The sequence below is a fragment of the Gopherus evgoodei genome, chromosome 1 (genome assembly GCF_007399415.2).
Source record: "Gopherus evgoodei ecotype Sinaloan lineage chromosome 1, rGopEvg1_v1.p, whole genome shotgun sequence".
NCBI lineage: Eukaryota > Metazoa > Chordata > Testudines > Testudinidae > Gopherus > Gopherus evgoodei.
In genome coordinates this window covers 154,973,157-154,995,962 of record NC_044322.1, presented here as the reverse complement: position 1 = coordinate 154,995,962, position 22,806 = coordinate 154,973,157, and the positions used below count along the sequence as shown (strand labels likewise).

General features: G+C 39.3%; 1 protein-coding gene across 4 annotated transcripts in view; it reads right to left on the bottom strand.

The window, feature by feature from the left end:
* Positions 1-22,806, bottom strand: part of USP9X (ubiquitin specific peptidase 9 X-linked) — a 212,498-nt gene that overhangs the window by 65,187 nt on the left and 124,505 nt on the right. For 3 of the 4 annotated variants that reach the window (XM_030576179.1, XM_030576187.1, XM_030576197.1), the window contains 3 exons: positions 16,199-16,324; positions 11,319-11,444; positions 3,838-4,004 (listed from right to left, as the gene is read on the bottom strand). In XM_030576179.1, coding sequence (XP_030432039.1) covers positions 3,838-4,004; positions 11,319-11,444; positions 16,199-16,324 — 419 coding nt within the window. The remainder of the gene's footprint in view (positions 1-3,837; positions 4,005-11,318; positions 11,445-16,198; positions 16,325-22,806) is intronic. The other variant, XM_030576205.1, reaches the window with a different exon arrangement.

Here is a 22,806-nt window from a genome sequence, read left to right as displayed (position 1 = left end):
TAGCCACACTAGTAGGATTAGTTCGAGGGTGGCCAAACCATGGCTCATGAGCCGCATGTGGCTCTTTTACAGTTAAAGTGCAGCTCACTTTAAAGTGAGGCTTGGGGAGCGGGGGGAGGAGGAGGGAGAGCTTGGAACCTCTGCCTGGCAGTGGATGGTGGTGTAAGGGCTTCTGTCCAGCAACAAGATGGGTTTGGGGCTTCAGCCCTGTGGCGCGCGCCTACTGAGGCTTGGGGTTTCAGCAGGAGCAGGGCTGAAACTCAGAGCCTCAGCTGAAGCTCCGACCCTTGGCCAGTGTGCCCCGACTCTTCAACTTCTGAAGACTGTTGTATAAGGCTCAGCAAGTTTGGTCACTTCTGGATTAAATCATATAGCAAAGGAAACCTAATGCAAAGTGGTCTGTTGAATGCTCATGTAGAAAAAAATTCAATAGTAGAGTGTGATCCATGACAGACCGCCAGTTCTCACATAAAAAAAAGATCCAAAAAGTATGTAACTACAAATCACAAATTCCTTGCCTTGCCAAAAAAACCAGTTGAAAGAGGATGTAGAAATCTATTTGCTTGAGATACCACTTATAGCTGCTATGACAAAAAGAGTACACTGCTGGAAAAGTCACAATAAATCAAATACTATATTTATGTTGTTGGAAAAAACCAGAAGATCTAGACATGCAGAAGATGTTGCAGTATAATGGTCTTTATTTTAAAATAAACTACTTCAAATTTAAAAGTTATGAGGGTTAACCAAGCATCAAACCATTTAGTAATGGAGAACATACGAACAGTATTACACACACTGCAGATGCAAATCCCTAAAGGGAACTCTCTCTCAACAGTGCTGGTTTACTGCACAAACAAAGCATGGCACATATTAGATATAACTGGACATGGACGATCTCATCATGAATAGTGGGTACCTCACCTACATAAATCAAAAATTGCAGGGGAATGGATATTTTGCCTCATCTACATTTGATTACCTTTCTGCCTCTAAAGGAAAACTGAAATTTCTGTACACACAAAGTCTGATGAGAAAATCTTGATGGATCTATGCAGTGTTTCATTTCCCAATAAATGCAACATACTTCTAGATCATTTACACATGGAGTATGAGATCTACTTCCTGGAATTCAGATCATATTAGGGACTTATAAAGGAAAATTCTTGTAAAGGAAAATGTTACTATTAAATCAAATGCAGATGCTAGATTCTTGAATAACCCTATACTAAACTGTCCCAGAGATGTCAGGCATTATTCAAGCTTGCACAATCAGGACTGCACAGCTTTTTACAAAAAAAAAAAAAAAAAGTCTTCCATCACTGCATCTGAAGTTCAAGAAGAGGTGAACAACAAACACCTATATATATATCTCTCTTCTGCAACCACCCTCCAGGTTTGATGTGTAATGTACATATACTTGGAACCAAAAAACCCCTTGATTTTATATTATAGAAAGGAAGCTTTAAAAATACAAAAGACTGGTGAAATAGAAGTCTATTTAATATCTTAAGGGGATTAAAAATAAAGTTAAGCAAATTGTGTTTGTTTGCATCTCTTTTTACTACAAGCTATGAAAACTAATATGTAAATTAATTAGGTGTGGATCTCAAACTTTTGTAAAGCTGCTAAGGCAACATTCAATATCACAAAGTAATAGCAGCCATGTTAACTGCAGCCTATGATAATGCAGGGATACTTAATTGTATGGCTAAACAACACTACTGTAAACCACAACACAGTACTGAGGAATGATAATTTACCATTTGGTTGTGACTGATTCTCAAAATATTCCTGAACAAAATACTGTGGGGAATGGGCTATTACAGTTCTTCATGTCACATTTTACTGTTATGTTTAGGACTCATAGAATTCATTTGCAGTAACTGATCTCAGAAGTTGAAAAAACAGCATCTTGAAACACATTGTGTCAGTTGCTTTCACACCCAAAGTCTGGCCTTTTGAAGGCTTTCAAACAAACCAACAGATGAAATCAACCTGAAGCAAGGACACATTCTAAGTAATTATGCTTATTTTCCAAGATTAAGCCTCCCCACAAAAAACTCGACACCTGAAGTTCATGTTTCTTGGGGATATCCTCAGCTCATATATAACTAAGTTCAGTTATCCTGGTGCCAGTGATTCAGTCTTAGATAATATAGCAATCCACATCATCCAGAGTGAATGTCAAGAGGCAACCACTTCACAAACTTTCTCAACAGATAAAGAATTTGTTAGAAGATCTACACAGAAAAAATGTTTTTTCAACACTAGTGTATTAGGTGTGTTATATGTCAGAAAAAATGTCTGGGAAGTTAATAACAGAAATTCATGCAGAGTAGTGTAGAAATCTTTACAGTTTGTCACATCTAGAAGGAAAAGAAATCAAACACTATGGGTGAAATCCTGACTCCATACAAGTCCATTTCAAAACCTATATTGACTTCAATGGGGCTAGGATTTAACCCAGATAACTAACATTTAACAGTTTGGACAACCATGACTTAATTCACTTTTACCTATTGTTGATCTTTTATAAATTGATATAAACTATCTGATGTCACAGTCATGGAAAGCACTGACAGAACAACAGAACTACGAAGTCTTTAATAAAAATAACAGTTTTGTAGATAATGTCGTTTTAGCAACCCTCAACATTTAATGACAATCAAAGTGCTGCCACCTGGAAGTCTTCCAAAACCAGCAAAAACTACACATTTACATTTAACATTACCAGTCACATTTGCTGCTTGTGAAAAAATTTTGAACAATTAAAAAGTTTACCCAAGAAGCACAATGTTACTAACTTTTCTATCTGCATTCAGAGTTTTATACTTGGTAAAGACCCCCACCTCCCGATTCACTAGCTAGACAAACTTACAGATTTTCAGATGAAACAATGATTGTGCAGGTAAACTGGTTAACATTATTTATGTATATTAACAATCCATGTACCACAGACACACATTTCATAATCTGATTAATATTTAAAAACACTGAACATTGAATAAAATATGATTTTTCATGGGAGTCACAATTTAGTGTAAGAGGACCTTACGATTCAGTGCTAGCTTAAAACCTTTCTATAAATGATGAAGCTTTGCCTCTGCATTCATGTAACAGGAGAAAATTAACCTGTGACAAAGTTCTATCCTGCTGACATTACTTAAGTATTTTATAGCTATCATATTTAACTTTTTTTAAAAGGCATTAAATATAACATTTACTGGTCTTTTTGGAAGCTTAATAAGCACTCGGCCAAGTCAGTTGGACATTTATAATACATTAAGTCTTCTCACTCTTACCAGTAAAAGAAAAGAATTAGAGTTTTTGAACAAATGAGTACAAGTGAAAAAGTAACAACATTAGTGTTACTAATGCATGCATCACATTATGAACAAAAGTCAGAATGGCCAAATACCCTTTTCAGGAGGTCTCAAACATGAGTGTTTCAAAAGTCAGTTAAACCTCAGAAAAAACTCAAACAGCACAATTCTGAGTGGTGCTGAACATCTGTAACTCTGATTTCAGTGAGAGTTGGTGAGACACAGAACCTAGTTACAAAGTTATAGTGCTATGCAGAATACTAATACATATTTGTACATGATTAACCAATCAAAAAGACAAAAATGTATTTTGAGCTTACCATACGTTGTCAAAAAATTAATACAAAGCAAACCAACATTGAAAGTCTTTAGTATTTCTGTACAAAGAACTCCTTGTAGTTAAAAAGAAGATAAATAAGCTGGAACATCTACCTTCTGTTTTAGATTAGTTTGTACAATGTTTTGAAGAGGTAAAATGCTACACAAGTGTTAGTTATTTTAAATCACTTACTTGCTGTGACAGTGCAATAGCAAGTCAATGATAAATGTCTGCCATGCCTTTTCTTTACTAAGTGCATCCAATGCTGTTGGAATCAAAGCAAAACACAAGGTCATCACTTCCAAAGCTTCACAGCAAACTTGTTCATCTTCCATGTCTGGCTCATTGCCTGCATTTGTCTGTAAAGTGAATCAAATGAGCAGCATGAATTAATATGGAAAAGTGCAACAAATCTGTCTGGCATCTAGCTGTACACTTAAAACACAAGGGGATACTGAGAGTTTGGGTCCCATTGCCCAGCTAAATCTATAATGCAAGTTATCACATACATTGATTCAATCCTCTCTCCCCTATACGCTTTTCGCTCACGTGCTGCATCTTGTCTTAAATGATAGGTTCTCTGGGATAGGAACTGTCTTACTATCAATCTGCACAGTACCTAGCAAAGTGAAGTGCTGACCTGTTTGCGTCCTGCATGTGTTAGTGTAGTACACCTCTAACCTCGATATAACGCTGTCCTCAGGAGCCAAAAAAAAAAATCTTACTGCGTTGTAGGTGAAACCACATTATATCGAACTTGCTTTGATCCACCGGAGTGCGGAGTCCCCCCCCGGAGCACTGCTTTACCGCGTTATATCCGAATTTGTGTTATATTGGGTCGCATTACACTGAGGTAGAGGTATATATGCAGAAGACACACCTTTTTATACTTGAGTAACAAGCACTTGGATCTTAGTTATACTTGTTTAGTTACTTTTCTTTCCACCTTTAACATTGGTAGCTTCTTAAATACAATATTAACCAATTTCTTCCCCCCGTACTTTTCACATTAGTATGCCTTATTATTATTTCACCCTCCCATCATCCAGTTAAAGCTTCTCAATACTACTGGTCAAACTAACAGATGAGGATATGGATGGTATAAACCACCACATAATAAGATGTGTACAGTAACTCCTCACTTAAAGTCATCCCAGTTAGTGTTATTTCATAGATTCATAGACTCTAGGACTGGAAGGGACCTTGAGAGGGTCTTTGTTACGTTGCTGATCAATTAGAGAACATGCTCATTTAAAGACGTGCAATGGTCCCTTATAACATTGTTTGGCAGCCGCCTGCTTTGTCCACTGCTTGCAGAAAGAGTAGACCGTTGCAGCTGGCTGGTGGGGGCTTGGAACCAGTGTGGACCAGCAGCCCCCTTATCAGTTCTCCACTCCCCTAAGTTCCCTGTGCTGCAGCTGCCTACTAGGCTATCAATTGCCAGCAGTTCAGCTGTTCCGCCTCCCATTGCCATGGGCTGCTCCTACCTTCCAGCTGCTCCCAGGATCCTCCTGCTTGCTGTGCGCTGGGCAGGGGGAGGGAGGACCGAGGGAGGGAGACAGGCAAGGAGAGCTAATGTCAGGGTGTCCCCTCCTCCTGCCTCCACCTTACCCCATCTCCATAGCGTGTGTGTGTGGGGGGGGACATGACAGGGCTCAGGCTGGAAGGAGCTTGCCAGCAGCAGCTGCTGTCTCAATTTGTTTATCTACTTAAAAAGGCAACCTACTTAGAATGGGGTACTTAGGGGGTAATGCACATCTCTCTCTCTCTCTCTCTCACACACACACACACACACAGGGTGTGTCTCTTTGTCTGCCATACTGTCTCCCCTCCCTCCATTTGTGCTGCCTTGTAGAGTGTGAGGCTACATTAATAACAATTTGTTAACCCTTGAGGGCTCAGCTGATTGCTAGTTTATCATTTAGCAGTAAGGCATTCCCTGGGGAATATTCCCCCCTCTGACTCCACCACCTCAGCCAAGCTTCATAATCATCATTGCTGTGTATAGTATTGAATTGTTTGTTTAAAAATTATACTGTGTATATATATGTAAGTCTTGTCTAATGAAAAAAAAATTTCCCTGGAACCTAATCTCCCCCAATTTACGTGATTTATCATCGGGAAATTGGATTCGCTTAACATTGTTCCGCTTGAAGTCACATTTTTCAGGAACATAACTGCAATGTTAAGTGAGGAGTTATGCCAGATTAGAAAGGCAAAGCTCAGAAAAAAGATGTGAAACAGGATGCATATCCTTTTGGTACACAACTGAAATCCTCCCCAGCAAAAGACAGTTCACCCATTCCAACACAACAATAGTCATTCCCTCTAAGGAGTTAAGAAAGCAACACAGTTTAGAAAAATTTTTATTTCTATTGGGGGAGGGTGGGGACTTAAAAACTGCTTAAGGCTCTAGGCACTCTAACACACAACTACAATACAATTCAAATCTCAGAAGCAATAAAATGATCAATTCAGAGAAGCTCAGCCAGCCACTTACAAAAACTAAAAAGCATATTCAGTCTTCTTCAAAAATCTTATGAATAAGCAGACCCTCATTTAGAGTAAGCATATGCATACATATTGTATATGTACATGTATTAAAAATACTACTAATTTAATGTTAAGACTGAGAAATTAAGCGCTCAAGGACTCAGAAAAGTTACTAAAGGGCACAAAAACCTCTAGCAGCTATACCTGTTAGACACCTCAGACACACGCTTCACTAATTCCCCTCAGGTAAGGGATCAGATCCTCAGCAGGCAATAGAGACAAATTCAGCTGTGCCAACATAGGCTGCATGGCCATCCCACTGCATCCCCAAGCCAGATAACTGCAGGGTCATCCCAGGAACAAGATAATATGAACCCAGGCCGATGGGACAGGATACTCAGCAGCACATTTCAGGGTGTGCATGGAGGGCCAAGATCCCTGCAAAGTCTTATGCACCATTGGGCAACACCACCATGTTTTTATATGCCCCAGGAGAGCCATTACTTTGCAAACTGCAGAAGGAGGAGGGATGAATATTGGTTGGGAGCTTGGGGGAAGACCAAGGAAGCACGGATAGCAGTTTTGTGGAAGAACTGAGGTGCAAAAATGGAGGAACTAGTGGATAGAAGTTACTATCTCTGTATGTTACTCCTAGCTGCTCACCTTTTTTCCCCCCAATAAAAAGGAAAGTTTCTAATGCAGTGCAAATGTGGAGTTTAAAATTTTGCAAGCAGAGCTGTACTTCAAACACAGCAGAGTTGTCACCCTGCATTGCTTTAGAAAGCCCTAAGGAGTTGCTCTATGGTTCTCAGGTGCTCAGGAAGTAGTTCTTAGCACTCCTTTCCAAAAATCAGAAAAGAATTTTCTTCAGCTCAAATAAGCCAAATTTGGATTGTTATATTTGGGCCATTTGTGAGATAACACATAATTTTTCTGACTGGAATATAGGTGCCCCTTCTAGCATAACTAAAAAATGGCTGAACTGATTTTGCCAAAGCTTCTGCAAGCTGATTTAAAAAAAAAAAAAAAAAAAAAAAAAAGGTAGGCACACAATATAAAATCCAAAGTTAATTTATTTGAAAAAGCTTTGAGCCAATAGGACGTATACCAAATGTCAACCTTACCCATCACCAACAGTGATTATCATATGATAGTATTATAGAGGGGTATATACATATGCATTTTAGATGACAGATAGGAAGATCACAGGGTTAAGTATGTGGGAAGAAGAGAAGGGTGTGAAAGGGAGATAATGAGGGAAAGTGGTAGAAGGAGGGGACAAAGCAAAGAAAGAGTGCCTTAGAGCTCATCTACACAGAGCAGTAACAGACTACAGGATGCGATTTCTAAAGCACTCTAATGCGTTGCACATTAATTGGTCCATGTAGATCCTGCATTCATGCTCTCTAACAAACTTTTAGTGTACACCAGAAGGGTCTACACAAACTAATGTGCAACACATCTGTGCACTGGTAACTGAGGCTATGCTAATTTTTCTTCTTTTGGGTGGCAATCAAGAAACAAAAGATTTATGATCACTGCATTAGATAATCTGACATCTTTGGCATGTTAAGTGATTTAAGGATGCAGACAGAATCCCAACAACTCAAGAAGAGCAACTATGCTGCACAATCCATCCCCTTCTACAAAAGTGGTTTGGGCTTTTTTCATTTTTTTTTTTGGGGGGGGGGAAGGACTGGGGGAGGAGGCCAGGAAGGAGTCCTGTGATCTAGAAGCAAGGTGACATACAGTCCTGTAGTGGTCCAAGCTTATCTCTTTGTTTAGCACAAGAACTGGCTGGGCTGTGGAATTATCACTCAGAACCTCTGGGTAGGGAGCACTTCAAAAGTCTCTGTGCCATGGCTTAAGATGGTGCTGATCTGGTTTTGTGGAAAACCAAAAGCAGTCCTCCCTGACCAGAAGGGCTGCTGTAAAGTAAGACTTATTGGGGTGGTAAGGAAGAATTACAGAAGAACTTGGACACACCTTCTAAAATACATTTTAATTTTTAATATACAAGAAAAATAAATTCACCAGATGATGATTTAATAAGTAGTTTTGAACTTTAATTTCTAGACTCTAATTTTGAGGATTCTGACAACTCTGAAGAGAGCTGTCTCTCCAAGTTCCACTGAAAAATCAAAATTGTCAAAAATGAAGCAGAGTCCCATTGAACTATTAGCATCAGAAGAAGCCTTTGTGAAATGTCTCCATGCTCCAGCAGTTAGAATCTAATTGGTATGCCAGCTTTACAAAAAAAAATCATCTAGTTTTTTTCCCACAATTGTAATGCTTTGGAGAAAAGCAGATTAGTCAACTAGCTCCCGGCTGTGAAATTGTTAAACACCCGAAATAGTCACAGGTATGTTTTTGTGATACTTCAGAACAGGTCTACAAAGAAACTTACATCAGTATAACTACTTCGCTCAGGGGTGTGAAAAATGCACACCCATTAGCAACCGAGTTATATTTACCTATCCCCTTTTGTAGCCAGCACTACAACAATGGGAGGGCTTCTCCCATTGACAGCTACACTCTCTAGCAGAGGTGGATTTTAACTACGCTGATGGGAGAACCTCTCCCATTGGCATAGTAGTATCTTCACTGAAGTGCTGCAGCTGCACCACTGCAGTGTTTTAAGTGTAGACGTGCCTTGAGTATTACAAACTAACTATTCTACAGTAATTTCTTGTGGTCTGTGTTCCTACCCTGTTGCCTCTATCACTTAAAACTTAGATTTTGTGCAGTTTTCTCTTCCACCATACACCCCAATTCTGCCATTTCTCCCCTTCTTCCATTTTACTTTGTTTCGTCCTGTCCCACTTTTGCTTTTATCCCTCCTTCACTCTGCTTCTGCTATTTCTCCTTTCTTTTTATAGTTTGTTCCCAAGTGTTTTTTCTTCATTTCCAGTGTCACCTCATATCACATTTCATGCTTACATAGCTCTGGGCTTCTCTGCGTGACACACCGATCTACTCCGCACTAACCTGCCATGCACTAAGTGTTCATGTGGACTCTGCTGACACTCATTAAAAGTCTCCTATTGTGCTTTAATCTACTCTTTTCATAGCTGGGGTAGAGCAAAGCACACCAAGGAACTTCTTGTGCACAGTAGCAGGGTCCATGAGGACAGTCACTGCACAGCAAGCTCGCATGGGGCAGATTTACACCTCCACTTGCTACAAACTGTTTGTGCAGACAAGCCCTCTTGTTTAATACATGCATCAGTATCAGTGGCACAAACACCACAGAGAATGGTTGAGGGTTGATGTTTGTGTACAAAGAGGGTGAAATTCTCCCTGTGCAAAGAACTAGCACAAGGCCTTGCACAGTTTAAGTTTCATCTAAGTCTTATTTTCAGGGTTTAAATTGGTTTTGAAGTGTTGCACAGGTCTTGTGTTAGCCTTCTCAATGGGGTGATTTCACCTCAAGGTGAAACTGGGTGAGAATCTAAAACAAATGTGAGAAATTCCTAAAGCAAAGTGAAATGGCATTTAAAATTAATGTATAGGAAAGATTCTCCTCAACTTGTGTATAATTCTCAACATCATTCATCCAACTGTAGTTCCTCTCTAGTTATTTCTGTGGCCATATCCATTCCTATTTAAGATACATACTCACTGCCTAACATTCTCAATTCAATCTTTAAATATATAGTTTACAAATACAAATTGTAAAGCCTGAAACAGACAGAGTCAAGGTTCAATTGCAACTTTGCCACAAAGCCACAGTAAACAGCAGCACATTGTTGCACTGCTATACTCCCCACCTGGTTTTCTTGTTATTCTAAGAGGGGGGTAAACTGTGCCAGGTCTATAGCACAGCACAGCACAGCAGAGGCTCTCCAGTATGCCAGAGCAGCAGTATTGGCTAGAGTGCTGGTAGAAAAGGAGACAAGGAGCCAAGACTTCAAGTAGTTCTGCCGCAGCCTGCCCCCTTCCACAAACCTGGATGTGGATCCTGCTTCCCCTCCCACACTCCTTTTTTATGATCTGTGCAGCAAGTGCAGAAACTTATGGGAGCATCTTCTGCTTCTCTACTACCACACCAGCTTAACCAGAATTTAGCCCTATTAGTAAACTTCAAATAAAGGGAGGATTATTCTTCTTAGTGAGGAACTCATTTTGTGATAAACTGAACAGGATACCTAGGCAATCAAGAGTGCTACGGCTACTAAGCTAGCTAAATGAGAAGCTGCTTTTTCTGCAAGTAAAGCTACTTTTCTGTAAACCAAAAATGTAAGCAAAAGATCTAGTATACAAAGAATAAAAGCATCCCACCAAATTCCTTCTTCCTTTACTTAGCTAAGAGCGGAGCAGTGCCAGATTAACTTTAAAAATTCAGAGAAGATAGTGAAGAGACATGTGAGACAAACAGAACTTGCTCTTTTCAGAATTCAGCAACTTCCTCAACTACATCACCCCACGATACACATGTATTTGCAATACAATTCTAGGAGTCGGTTATATCATTAGTTTTAAAATTTTATAAGCCAATGTTGATAAATTGAAGGTTATTTTTATATGAACAAGGTTCTGAGCAGTGTACACCAAGGGGAAGATAGATCCAAAAGCTTGAGACAGTATAAACATTTTATATGATACCCAGAAATATCTCTAAATATGATTGGTCTAATCCACCCCTTAAATCCTGTGTATGCAAAGATCTGATATTTTAACTCCATGTACATAAGCAATTAAGGAAAATAAACTGCTATACATGCTATCACTCAGTTTTACTAATGCTTCAGTGTCAATTTCAAAATCAAATTTCTTCCAAAAAAGGGAGGCCAACAACATTTTTCATTACATATATGCCTAGTCTGAGCTTTAAAAACTAAAGCAGTTGAATTATCTAAATTACAAAAGTACATCTGAAAATTTTAGTATGTAACAAATGCTTATTTCACATTTGGATACAATAGAAAAAATTTAACTTCCAAGTTTAAGAAATTTCAGCCCCAAAATAATTGAAAATAGGCACATAGCATGGAAGTACCATCTCAATCTTAACTACAGTATCACAACTGTGACCCTACATTAGAATCCAATGTATATTACCAACAATAATATAACTACTTGAAGATAGGTCACATTTTGAGCCTAAATTACTTGACACTGTCCTTTTTATAGCTGACCAAATAATTAAATAGAAAAAGAAGTTGCTTAAGAATTCTTACCTTTTCATAAATTTTACTAATTTCCTCATTTGAGCTGAACACCAGCTGTACTGACCCACACCCTGATGCCCAGACAATTTTTTGTACTGCTCTAATAACACAGATATCAGGGATGTATTTTGAAGCCTGGAGACAAAGAAATAAACAAACCACGGCAACATTAAAATACAGTTGCTAGTAATATTAAAATGGACTCTACACCATTACGGCAACTAACCTAGTAAAAATAGAATCTTTACACTACTTTAAGACATTTTATATTGAAACAAAAATAGATGATGCTATAAAACATAGAAACGCTTGCATCTTCATTTAGCATTTTACACTTCACTTTCACCTTAGCAATGCTCATGAAAGCCAAATGTGTGTATTAGGTAGTGTCTCAGGATCTTCTTTCATGCCACTATAGTTACTAAGATATAAGTATTATAAATTGATATTAGGTAAGTGATAAAAATATTTGACCCTGGCCAAAATTTAGCAAAAGAGATGGAAATTAGTTTTTTTTAAAACAATATTGAAAATAATCTGCTCAGCCATTTTTCATTAGAGAAGTATACACAAAATATACATTAACTGGATTTGTCTGCTTAGCTCTCAACTCCAAAACAGCTGTGATTTGGAAAGCAATCAGCCTACAAAATGGCATAACTAATTTTGATATTAAGAAAAATAACCAGGATATTGCATGTTAGCTACTATCCAAGCACAGAAGAGTTCATCCAAACCCCTAATTAATTTTCAAAAGGAATTTTGCTACACATAGGCCATACAAAGTTTATCATAGATCCGAACACCTGCAAAGGTAACCTGAGTCTTGTTTTATGAATGAATTACTAGTTTTGGGGCATAGTTCCTAGTTTATATACAGTAACTCCTCACGTAAAGTTGTCCCAGTTAACGTTGTTTCGTTGCTGATCAGTTAGGGAACATGCTCATTTAAAGTTGTGCAGTGCTCCATTCTAACAGTTTGGCAGCTGACTGCTTTGTCCACTGCTTGCAGGATTCTCTGGAAGAGCAGCCCCTCCTTGTGGGGATTAGAACCACGGGGGCCAGCAGCCCCCGCCCCCATCACCTCCCCTAAATTCCCTGTGAGGTATGTGGCTCAGCAGCTGCCCAGCAGCAGTTCAGCTGTCTCTCCCCCCCACTGCCGTGCTACTTCTGCCCTCCCCTCAGCCTTGAAGCTGCTCCCTGGAGCTTCCTGCTTGCTGGGGGAGAAGGGTGCTAGTATCAGGATGTCTAGTATCAGTTTTTGCAGCTACTGCCCTCCATCTATTGTGTTTCCTCCCTCTTGCCTCAGTCCATGCTGCCTTGTAGAATGTCAGGCTAAATTAACAATAGCATATTAGCCCTTAAGGGCTCAGCCGAGCAGTAGTTCATCATTTAGCAGCAAGGCAATCCCTGGGAAATATTTCACCTTTTCACTCCAGGACCTCAACCAAGCTTCACAATCATTCATTGCTGTGCACAATATTAAAATGTTTGTTTAAAACTTATACTGTATATGTACATAATGTCTTTTGTCTGGTGAAAAAAATTTCCCTGGAACCCAACCCTCCCCAATTTACATTAATTCTTACGGGGAAATTGGACTCACTTAACATCATTTCGCATAAAGTCGCATTTTTCAGGAACATAACTACAACGTTAAGTGATGAGTTACTGTACTAAATTTTTGAAGCTGTAGCATCATGTTTTTATCAGTGACTAATTGCTGCAAAAGAGTTGTTCGTTTTCCAACACGCTTTATAAAAGGTGTCATTCATTTAATACACGCAATCAGAGTGAAATATTACTTTTTATATGCCATAATCTCCTTATAGGAACACCTAATATAATTTTTTTAAGATGGAGGATATGGTATTTGAGAATATTGATAGCAAATTATATAGGCCAACCTTTAAACAAACAAACCAACAAAATTATAAAAACCCTATGCCTCAAGACAGGCTTGCAGGTCCAGATGCTGGCATCTAAGTAAGTGGCCTGGCTTTCCAAAGTGTTGAGTGCACAGAAGTTCTGAAGCTAACTTGAGACATTTTTTAAAATCCTGGTCTCTGCCTCTTTTTAGATACTAAAAAAAGTATTCCATATAACATTAACTGTACTCACTTTACATAATGAAGAGGAAGAAGCAATTATACTCTCAAACATGAAAGTCAGAATTCTTGCAATTTTGTATTTTAAGTAACTGAAAAAAGTCAGTCTTAAAGTGACAATGTCAAGGTTTGTAGGTCCAAAATCTGACTCTCCCCACCCAATTTATATATTTTACAAGCAGCAGCAGATAAGGATAAAATCCAACAACAGATCTAAGGAAAAGTCATGCATTTCAGCTATGGTATAATAAGACATTTCTCTCTACAGTGATGTAAGCATGAAATATGACAGACAATTAAGTTCCTAATTTTTATAGCACTTTAAACAACAAAACAGTAGTTCTCACACTAAAGCCAACTCTATGATTAGTTGAGTTACACGTACCTTTGGGAGCCCTTAATATTATATTTTGTTGATGGGAGCAATAAAAACATAAAATAATTCCAACAGGGCTGTTTGGAACAGTAAAATCCAAGCCTAGAGGGAAAACTGTTAATACATAAAACCATCTGCAAGATCCCAAATAGTTAACAGAATGTGTATTTCAAATTAATTCCTATAAATACATATTTGGTAAAGATAAGCTATAAGTTTTCTGTGGCTTTACTTTTAGCAACTGTTTTAAATAAAGCACTATATTGATTCATATATTTCAAATATTTGGTAGTACAAACACCCAAATCATTACACAAAATTTAAATACCACAATCGTTAACTTCTCCCAGTCTGGAACAAGCTTTCATCAAAATTTCAGGAGTTCATATTCAAGGTAACATTGTTCAGGAAGCATACATCCCTCTGACAGGGGAAAACTTTCAAAATCGTTTGAGGCCGGTATCTAGTCACTTTTTTTTCTGTTAATGTAAATCTTCCAATACTCAGATTTATTAAACACTGAGAACATAAAAAGCTTAATAAATTGGTTCCATCATGAGCTTTTAATCCTAGATGAACCTACACTACAGCTATGGAAATGGGAATAGCTAGAACAGAACGTTGGCTCTTCACCAGTCTCTCCACGAACAGATTCACTTTGCATCAGAAGCATCACAATGAGAACTTTCACACATTAAGAAAACAAAAATAGGTTTGTTAATTTAGTCTGGAGAAAAGTTACTTCAAGTTTTTAAAGTATGATCATTAAAAAATATGTAGATTTTTCAATGCCCTTCAACTCTTATTCTATTCTTCCCTCACAGGCTGCATCAAATTTCTCAAAATTAAATAAAAACAAAAAAACCCCACAAAATCTGCCTAGGAAAAACTAATCATTGGCCATCAAAATGTACAAGAAAAATCATGCAGGATAAACCAAATTATACTTCAGATTTAGCTCTGCAGCAGTTTTCTTCATTGTTGCAAATATATAGATGGTATTTTAGCACTGATACTGTGGAATCTGAGTCTCGTTCCTTTGATCTGTATTGCTAATGTTCTGCTTTTAATACTTTTTTTTAAAACTTCATTCACACAGAGCATGTAAAAAAATCAATTCACATCCTGCCTGCCCTCCCTCCCTCCATGACCTATTTCTTCTATGGAAAAAGCTATGACTAAAGCAGCATCTCTACATAGGCAACTTCATATACAAAATCCACAACTGATGCAGCTCCATCAATGGTAGCAATGATGAAAACTAGGGATCCTGTTTTGGTGTCCAGTTCCATCAACTTCTTTTTTCCTCAAGCCTGTGTCTTTTTTAGCTTGTGGCAGACGGTGTACATTTCATATTGTTAAAATGGTCATGGAGGATTTCTACACTTTTGGATATCTTAGCAACGCTCTGAGGTTGTATGAGGAGATTATTTCCTATACAGGTCCTGAAGTCCAAGTCAGCATTGCTTTGACTTTGGAAGCTGATGCAGCACCAATCATCTTGAAAGGAAGTTGTAATTTTTCCTTTGGCCACCCTTCACAGGCCACAATGTATTAAATGGAGTACTAAAAATTCCAAATCTAATAACTGAGACAAGATGGGTGAGATACCATCTTTTACTAGACCATCTTCTGTTGGTGACAGAGACAACTTTCCAGCTTATACAGTATTCTTCTTAAGATATTATCTCACCCAACATCGCATAAATTTAATAAGGGCAAGTCACACCATTTAGATGGATGATCCATTTGTGAGCAAAGCTGTTCACTTTTCCTCCACCCAGGTGATCCAATTTTCAATTATGTGTAGTTAAAATATTTTTATATATATTCTGTTAATAATTTGAGACTTCAACAGTGGAATTTTGTGTAGTAAAAGGCATTTCAGGTCACCATTTTTCCTATTACTCTCTAAAAAAGCATATTACCAAAGACAAACATAAGAGTAAAAAAAGACTATAATATTAGTAACAATATTTTCTTGTTAAAAATCTCTGGTTATTCTTCAAGTATATCAATTACCTCAAGAAAAATGATGCTAAGTTTACTTCTAAAATCTGTAACACCACCATACCAACTGAGTTCTGGTCTCACAGTATCAGAACCCATTAATATAGATGTGCAGAACTCTTACATAGTTCACTTAGCGAATACTCTCTGAACTCCATTATACATATTGGTTTTCCCAAGTAAACACATGAAAAACATGTAAATAATTTTGTAAAGAAATAATTCATTTAATGCTTTTAAGTGTTAAAAAACATAAGTATGCAAAATATCCTAAATGTATTTTGAATTTAAGGAAATCTATCTTTTTCCTATATGAAAGGAAATCTAAGAAATATGATGAAATAAAAGGAAAATCTAGTACAGAAAACTTAGGTTTTACAGGAAAATATACTAACCTCATCAGATATTTGCTGGGCAAGACGTATTGCTACATTTCGTAGCATGCACTCTGAAGTTGGATTGGGAATGTTCTGTAGGGCAGTCTGGAGCACCACTGCCTGGTCATGGGTAGCCTGGTTTATCTGGAATAAGTTATTTTCATTATTTACATGAAAAAAAAAGAAGTATAGAAAACTCTAAAGTATGAAACTAGAATTTATCTGGTAGGTGTGCGGAGAAGAGACAAGTGGAAGAAGAATATAGTACACATGCAAAAAAAGACTTTTTTTTATTTCAAATACTAACCAACAGTTCAATACAGACACATTGATGTATTTGATTTTTTTTTTGTTAAAACTGGTATTCCACACACAAGTTCTGGATAAAGTCTAAATAGCTTCTTAAAACATTACAAAAATGGGAAAATGTAACTGTAAAACTATAAACATACTGGCAGAGAGAATCATAAGTAGGTATAGCATACCTGAAACTACTTTTAATTCTTTTTTTTTTTTTGACATTTGAATAAAATTTTAAACAGACAGTTAGGGGAACTTCCAACATCCATCTTTTAAGACAGGAAAGGAACAGGTTTATGGGATGTCAATGGACTGTAAATAGCTTGCACCCTTAATTGTGTCATTCTTCAAGCCCTCCAGAAAGTGCCCAGAAAAGTATCCCTTAATTTTCTTTTAAAAATATAAAATCATTGTTTGGACATTATTAAAACTGATGTAAAACTTGAGTCAGAAGTACAAGAGAATTGTCTGTAGTAGTTCCCTGAATTCTCTTTACTGTTTTCCAATTCCTGGGTCCATTCTTTAAACATGTGACTTAGGAAAAACTTCCTCAGAAGTTTTTGATCCTCTTAGGTTTTAGTAGATGTTCTTCACAAACACATTCCAGTTGACACACTCTCCAATGCCCCAAAGTAAGTTTGTTTCTGCATAAGAACTTAACAGTCAAAAAACAAAAATAAAAACATTCCACAGAATGGTAAAAAAAACAGATGTAGCTTCTCGACCTTTGAGGGGTGGTAGGTGCAAAAGTGAGAATCTTGTCAGACAATCAAGGAACAAGTATTACAAGCATTTAATTTTCTCTGAGATTTCTGCTAAGGTTGGAAAACTTGAGTGGCATTTCTAAAAGAAAAATGTTATAAAAACTGCAGCACCTAGAAGCAGTGTTTATAGCGAACAATAACATACTTAAAAAACATGAAGAAAATTTGGGGGGAGAGGAGAGGAAGTTTTATCTAGACAGAGAACTCTCCAGAAGAAACTCAATTACATCAAACGTGAAAATTAAGGCAAAAGTATTCAAAAGGTGGGCATCCCAAACACAAAATTATAAAAGATGAGTCTAGGTACCCCTTACATGGAGGTAGGAAAAGAAGTACAGAAGACATGGATTCTTCTCTTGATACTAAATCTAACAATGATCTGTAAAATACATGGAGAAAACAGTTTTGCAAACCTTCTGTAGAAAGACCGAAAACTACACTGGAGACTGCCTTGTGACCACTAAGTTCTGGTATGGTACTATGAAAACTGCTGTGGTCATAAGACTCCCTCTATTTTATGGTCTCCGCTGGCTCTGGCAAATCCTTTCCACTACATCTACAGCATCCTGGATTGTGTCCTGGAACATGAAGCTATTGATTACTACACACTATAAGTGGCATGGACTGATCCTTGGATCCCTTCCAATGTGGTGTTTCTGATCAGCTAAGAGTCTGGTGTTGAGGAGACTAGCGGGTCTGCATGTTTCAGGAACAGTTGCGGAACCGTCAGCTTCGGTACAGAGGTCAGCATTGCTGGCAGCACAGGAGTGAGAGTTGCAGACACCAGTGCTGAGGGTTTTGAGCTGTGCAGCACAGGTACTGCAGGTGGCACCATTGCACCGCTTGTGCAGAGGTACTTTTCAGCTCAATGGGTACTGAGGTGGAGGGTTTCACTTTGCTCTGTGAGCCTCCGTTCGAGCTTGTCCGCATATGGTCTTCCACTTTCTGGGAACTCTCGGTACCAGAAGATCTTGGTGCATCATGGTCCAACATGCTTGGTGCTGTCGGTACTGAGGTACATTTTGTGGTCGAGGATCACTTTTACTTGGCCGATTCATGGTGCAGAAAAGTCTGGCACCGCTTTTCAGTAGCCATCTTCAGTAAGGGCTCTTTCATAGGCTCGGCAGGGGTAGGACCTCTGTCAGAGGCTGCCGATGGCGACCACTGGCCTGGAGGTGTCCTGGACTCAGGGTCTGAAGTTGGTCTGAGGGGTTTCTCCATCATAAGGAGTTTAAGTTGGAGAACCCTAGCTTTTCGTGCTCTGGCTGTGAGGTTCTAGCAATGTGGACACTTAGGAGCAATGTGTGTTTTGCCGAGACAGCGGACACACTGTGCATGTCCGTCAGAGACCAGAATTGACAGTTTGAAAGTTAGACAGCGTTTGAAGTCCGATGATCTGGGCATGCAGGAGAAAGTCTGCCACAAAACAAAAAAACAGAAACAAAACAAGGAGGAGGAAAATAAACCTACGGGAGTCTAACTTCTCCGCCTACTGAGGGGAATAAGGGTAGATAAAGGGAAAAATTTGTCTAAAGTAAAATAAAATAACTATAAAGGGGAAATATCTAACTACTGCTTATAGTACCAACTATAAAGTATAGATAAGATTAGCCTTTACAAATCTAAGAGAGGGTGGATACTGATCATTCCAACTGAAGCCAAAGGCGGCAGAGAAGGAACTGAGGGGCAGTTGGTCACATAGTGTTGTGTAACTGTGTGGAGCGGTGAGATGGTGACAGCGCGTGCACTACCCAACCAGGCACTGCTACAAATCTCCTATTACAGCGCAGGGAACCAAGACACCTAAAATGCAGCACCCACAAGGACACTCCTCGAAGAACACAGTGTTCTGAAGGGTATGACGATGCTTTGTTAAGAGAAGTATCATCTAACCAAGATGACACAATGATACGCACTCCAAAGGATCAAGAGGAAGCAGCTTCAGAGTAAGTAAGGAAGTGGTCCTGTTATAGCTATCCCTCTCCACACCTGTACCTAAGCAAGCAGTACCACACAAACTCAGCGCCTGATGTGGGGATGCTGATGTTTTATACTTTGAGCTTGAAAGATCTGAAACACTTACAGCCTCTAATGGAGGCCGGAAAAGAGTTCAGGTACTTCTTTCTCAATCTGAATGGCATCTTAGTACAGAGAGCCTCTCTTCTCCCAGGCATAGATTATGGTTATCTGTCAGACATAGTATGATCATACTTCATACATTTAAAACTAATGAGCTGTTTGTCCCAGACAAGTATAGGGAAGACTCCCCTCAAACTCCAACAAAGAATAGCTGGCAGAGTCAAGCAAAGAGAAACATTAAACAATTCCTCCAAAGAACTGTTTCATATCAAGAGAGAGAGCCTTGAAACACTACTGATTCTGTGAGTTGGCAAGCTGAAGCTTCAAAATGTGTAGGGTGTTTTGCACTAAAGCAGTACAGATGTACCAGAGACCCAAAGACAAATGGCACAGTGCCAAAGGACTGAAGCCCTCTCACATCCCAAACAGTGTTAAAGATATCGCCCAAGCCTAAGCAAAAAACAACCCATGTTTCCAATATGTTACTTAAAGTATTCCCAGTGAATGCATGAAAAACACATGAATTACTTTTAAAAGAACTTCAAAGACTAAGGGTAAAAAATGATTACTTATCTTATAATAATTGCGGTTCTTTGAAACCACAGCGATTTCACTTTTGGTGTGCATGTGCCTCATGATTGGGAGATCAGATTTTTCTGGCTGGTAGAATCTGTTGGGGCAGCACCTACACCTATCATCATAAAGGGAAGAGTAGGCCAACCACCTCTCTGTTCCTTTGCCAAAACTAAATCCCAGAGGAGTAAAACTACATAGAAGCAGGGAAGGAGGATGGGACATAGAATCCATGTGGACAGCACATTTTGAAGAACAGTTACTGTAAACATTCTTTCTTAAAGTAATTGTCCATTTGGATTACACTGTTGGTGCATGTAAGGGTCGGTAAAGTAATAGCATCAGCATTCGCCTCTCATGAGCGCTCATCTCTGGCTGATGTGTGCCTGCAATCACTCAGTTTTTTTCCCACAGGGCAGCATCCACCTCTCACAGGCACTCCCTTTCTGGTCAGATGTGAGCCTGCTTTTCTTTCAGTTCTTACAACAGGTGGCACCTGCCTCTTGCAAGCATCCCCTGGCTGATGGCTATTCGACAGGTCTCCAGCAACTCAGCCCTCCAGCTGAGTCTCACACACTGTCTCCCTCTTCTGTGGAATACAGTCTCTAGTTCTTTCTCACGTCCTGGTATGGGGCTTTAGCACCAAGGATTCCTCCCCAGAGGCACTGCCTTCTTTAACAGACTAACAGGGACCCATCTTAGTACCCTCAGTTCGTGTCCTTTTGGCAGCCCTTGCCTGGGCTTAGACTTCAACCAAATCAGGAGGGCCCACCACAGTACCCTTGCCTAGTCTGACTAAGTTCTGGGCTCAGTCCCCTGGAATCAGACTGCCTGCACTGACCTGTTGTCCAAGGTCCTGCTGCTCTTCCAGCCAGCCAGGCACCCAGTCCTCCCTCTTCAAGATCTGGGCAGCAACTGACTACTCTGTCTCTGCTCTTCCCTTTTATAGGGCCCTTCTGGCCCCTTATTGTCTGCTCCAGTAGGCCCCTCTGGTTGCTTCTCTGCAGCCACTCTAGGCCACCTAGAGGACTTCTCCCCTGCTCTTTTCTGGGGCAGGCACAGCCACGTGGCTTCCGGCAGGGGACCTCTGGACCTAGTCTACCCCGTTGCAGTGCACAACAAGTAGATACACATTTGCTTGGAGATTGGAAATAAGAGAGTCTTACTTAAACAATGACGTCAAGACAATCACACCAAAGAAGGCATCCTATCTGGAATCCACTGTCAAAGAACATGTATTGTAAAAGTGTTGATCAAGCTCAACATAGCTGCCCTACAGATTTCAGAAATAAGAAAATTCTTCAAACAAGCACCAAAGGCTGCCTGAGCTCTACTACAACTAGGTAGATCTAACCTAACTAATAACATGTCCTTATACAGTTGAAGACTTAAGATAAGTTCAGAGAGGATACTGCCTGACATCTCTCTGCAAAGGCCACAGAGTTTAGGTATGTTCCTGAAGGGTTTTGTCCTGTAAACGTAAGAAAATAGTGCCCTAACTACATCAACTGTGTGACATTTATCTTCCCCTGTGGGGGAGTGAGGCTTGGAGAAAAACAGAGATATGAATAAACTGGTTCACACAAAATTCTTAAAAAGAGGAATTTGGAAGGAGTCCTGAGAGTAACTCTGTCTCAAAACATTATACTCCTGCATTCATAGACTATAAGGTCAAAAGGGACCACTGTATTCATCTAGCCTGAACTCCTATATAACACAGGATATAGAACTGACCCAAAATACTTCCTGTTTGAACTACAGCATATATTTATTTTAGAAAAACATCTAATCTTGAATCAAAAATTGCCAGTGGTAGAGAATCCACCACAACTCTTAGTAAGTTGGTCCAATGGTCAATAACTGTCATTGTTAAAAATTGGCACCTTATTTCCAGTCTAAATTTGTTTAGTTTCAACTTCCAGCCAGTGGATCCTGTTAAACCTTTGTCTACTAGACTGAAAAACCCATCATCAAATATTGGTTCTCCATTCTCCTGGCTCTTTCCTGAGCTCTCTCCAAATTAACATCCTTCTTGAATTGTGGACACCAGAAACAGATACAGCATTCCAGCAGTGGTGACACCAGTGACAAATTCAGATGTAATGATGCCGGCTCTGAATAAGACATGACCTCTGTTTGCTAAACCATGTCAGGTAGAACGGGTAGCATGACTGAAGGATGAGTTGACAGGTTCACCAGATCCAAGTACCAGAATTGTCTGGGTTAAGCTGTGGCTACCATGCACAGAGGATAAACCTAGATCTCAAAGCCCAAGCTTCAGTCCAAACTGCATCATCAAAACACTGTTTATGCAGCTAATTTCAGAGCACCAATGTCAACCCTGCTGACTTGGGCTGGGAGGCTCTCTCCTGCTCAGTCCAAAATGCTGTGTAGAAATACCCTTACAGCCCACTCATGTCTGTCTGAGAATTATCTGCTGTCTCAATTTGCCAGGGCATTTTGCAAGCCTGGACGATGCAGAACCACTGGAAGATGGTATGATTTGATGACAAAAGCTCCACTCCAGAAACAAATAACTTTTCTGCAGACCAGAGATGATTATGCTCCTCCCTATCTTGACATAGTGTATGGCTGTGGTGTTGTCCATTATCACTTGGATCACAAGAGTAGAAACATTGTGCCTAAAGACATATGGCTCTGAGCTCCAAGACATAATGTGATGTTGAGCTTCCTGGGGTAACCCAACGCCCTTGGGTTTGAAAGTAGCAAAGATGAGCTCCCCACCCGTATGCAGCGCATCACCAATGTCTTAATAGGCAGCAATGCAACAAAAGGTACTTCACACATGAAGTGAGTTCCTCCATCAACCTAACAAGAGGACTGGAAGGGACCTACAGGATCACTTAGCCTTATCTCCTGCTACTGTAGACAATCCAATTATATAATCCC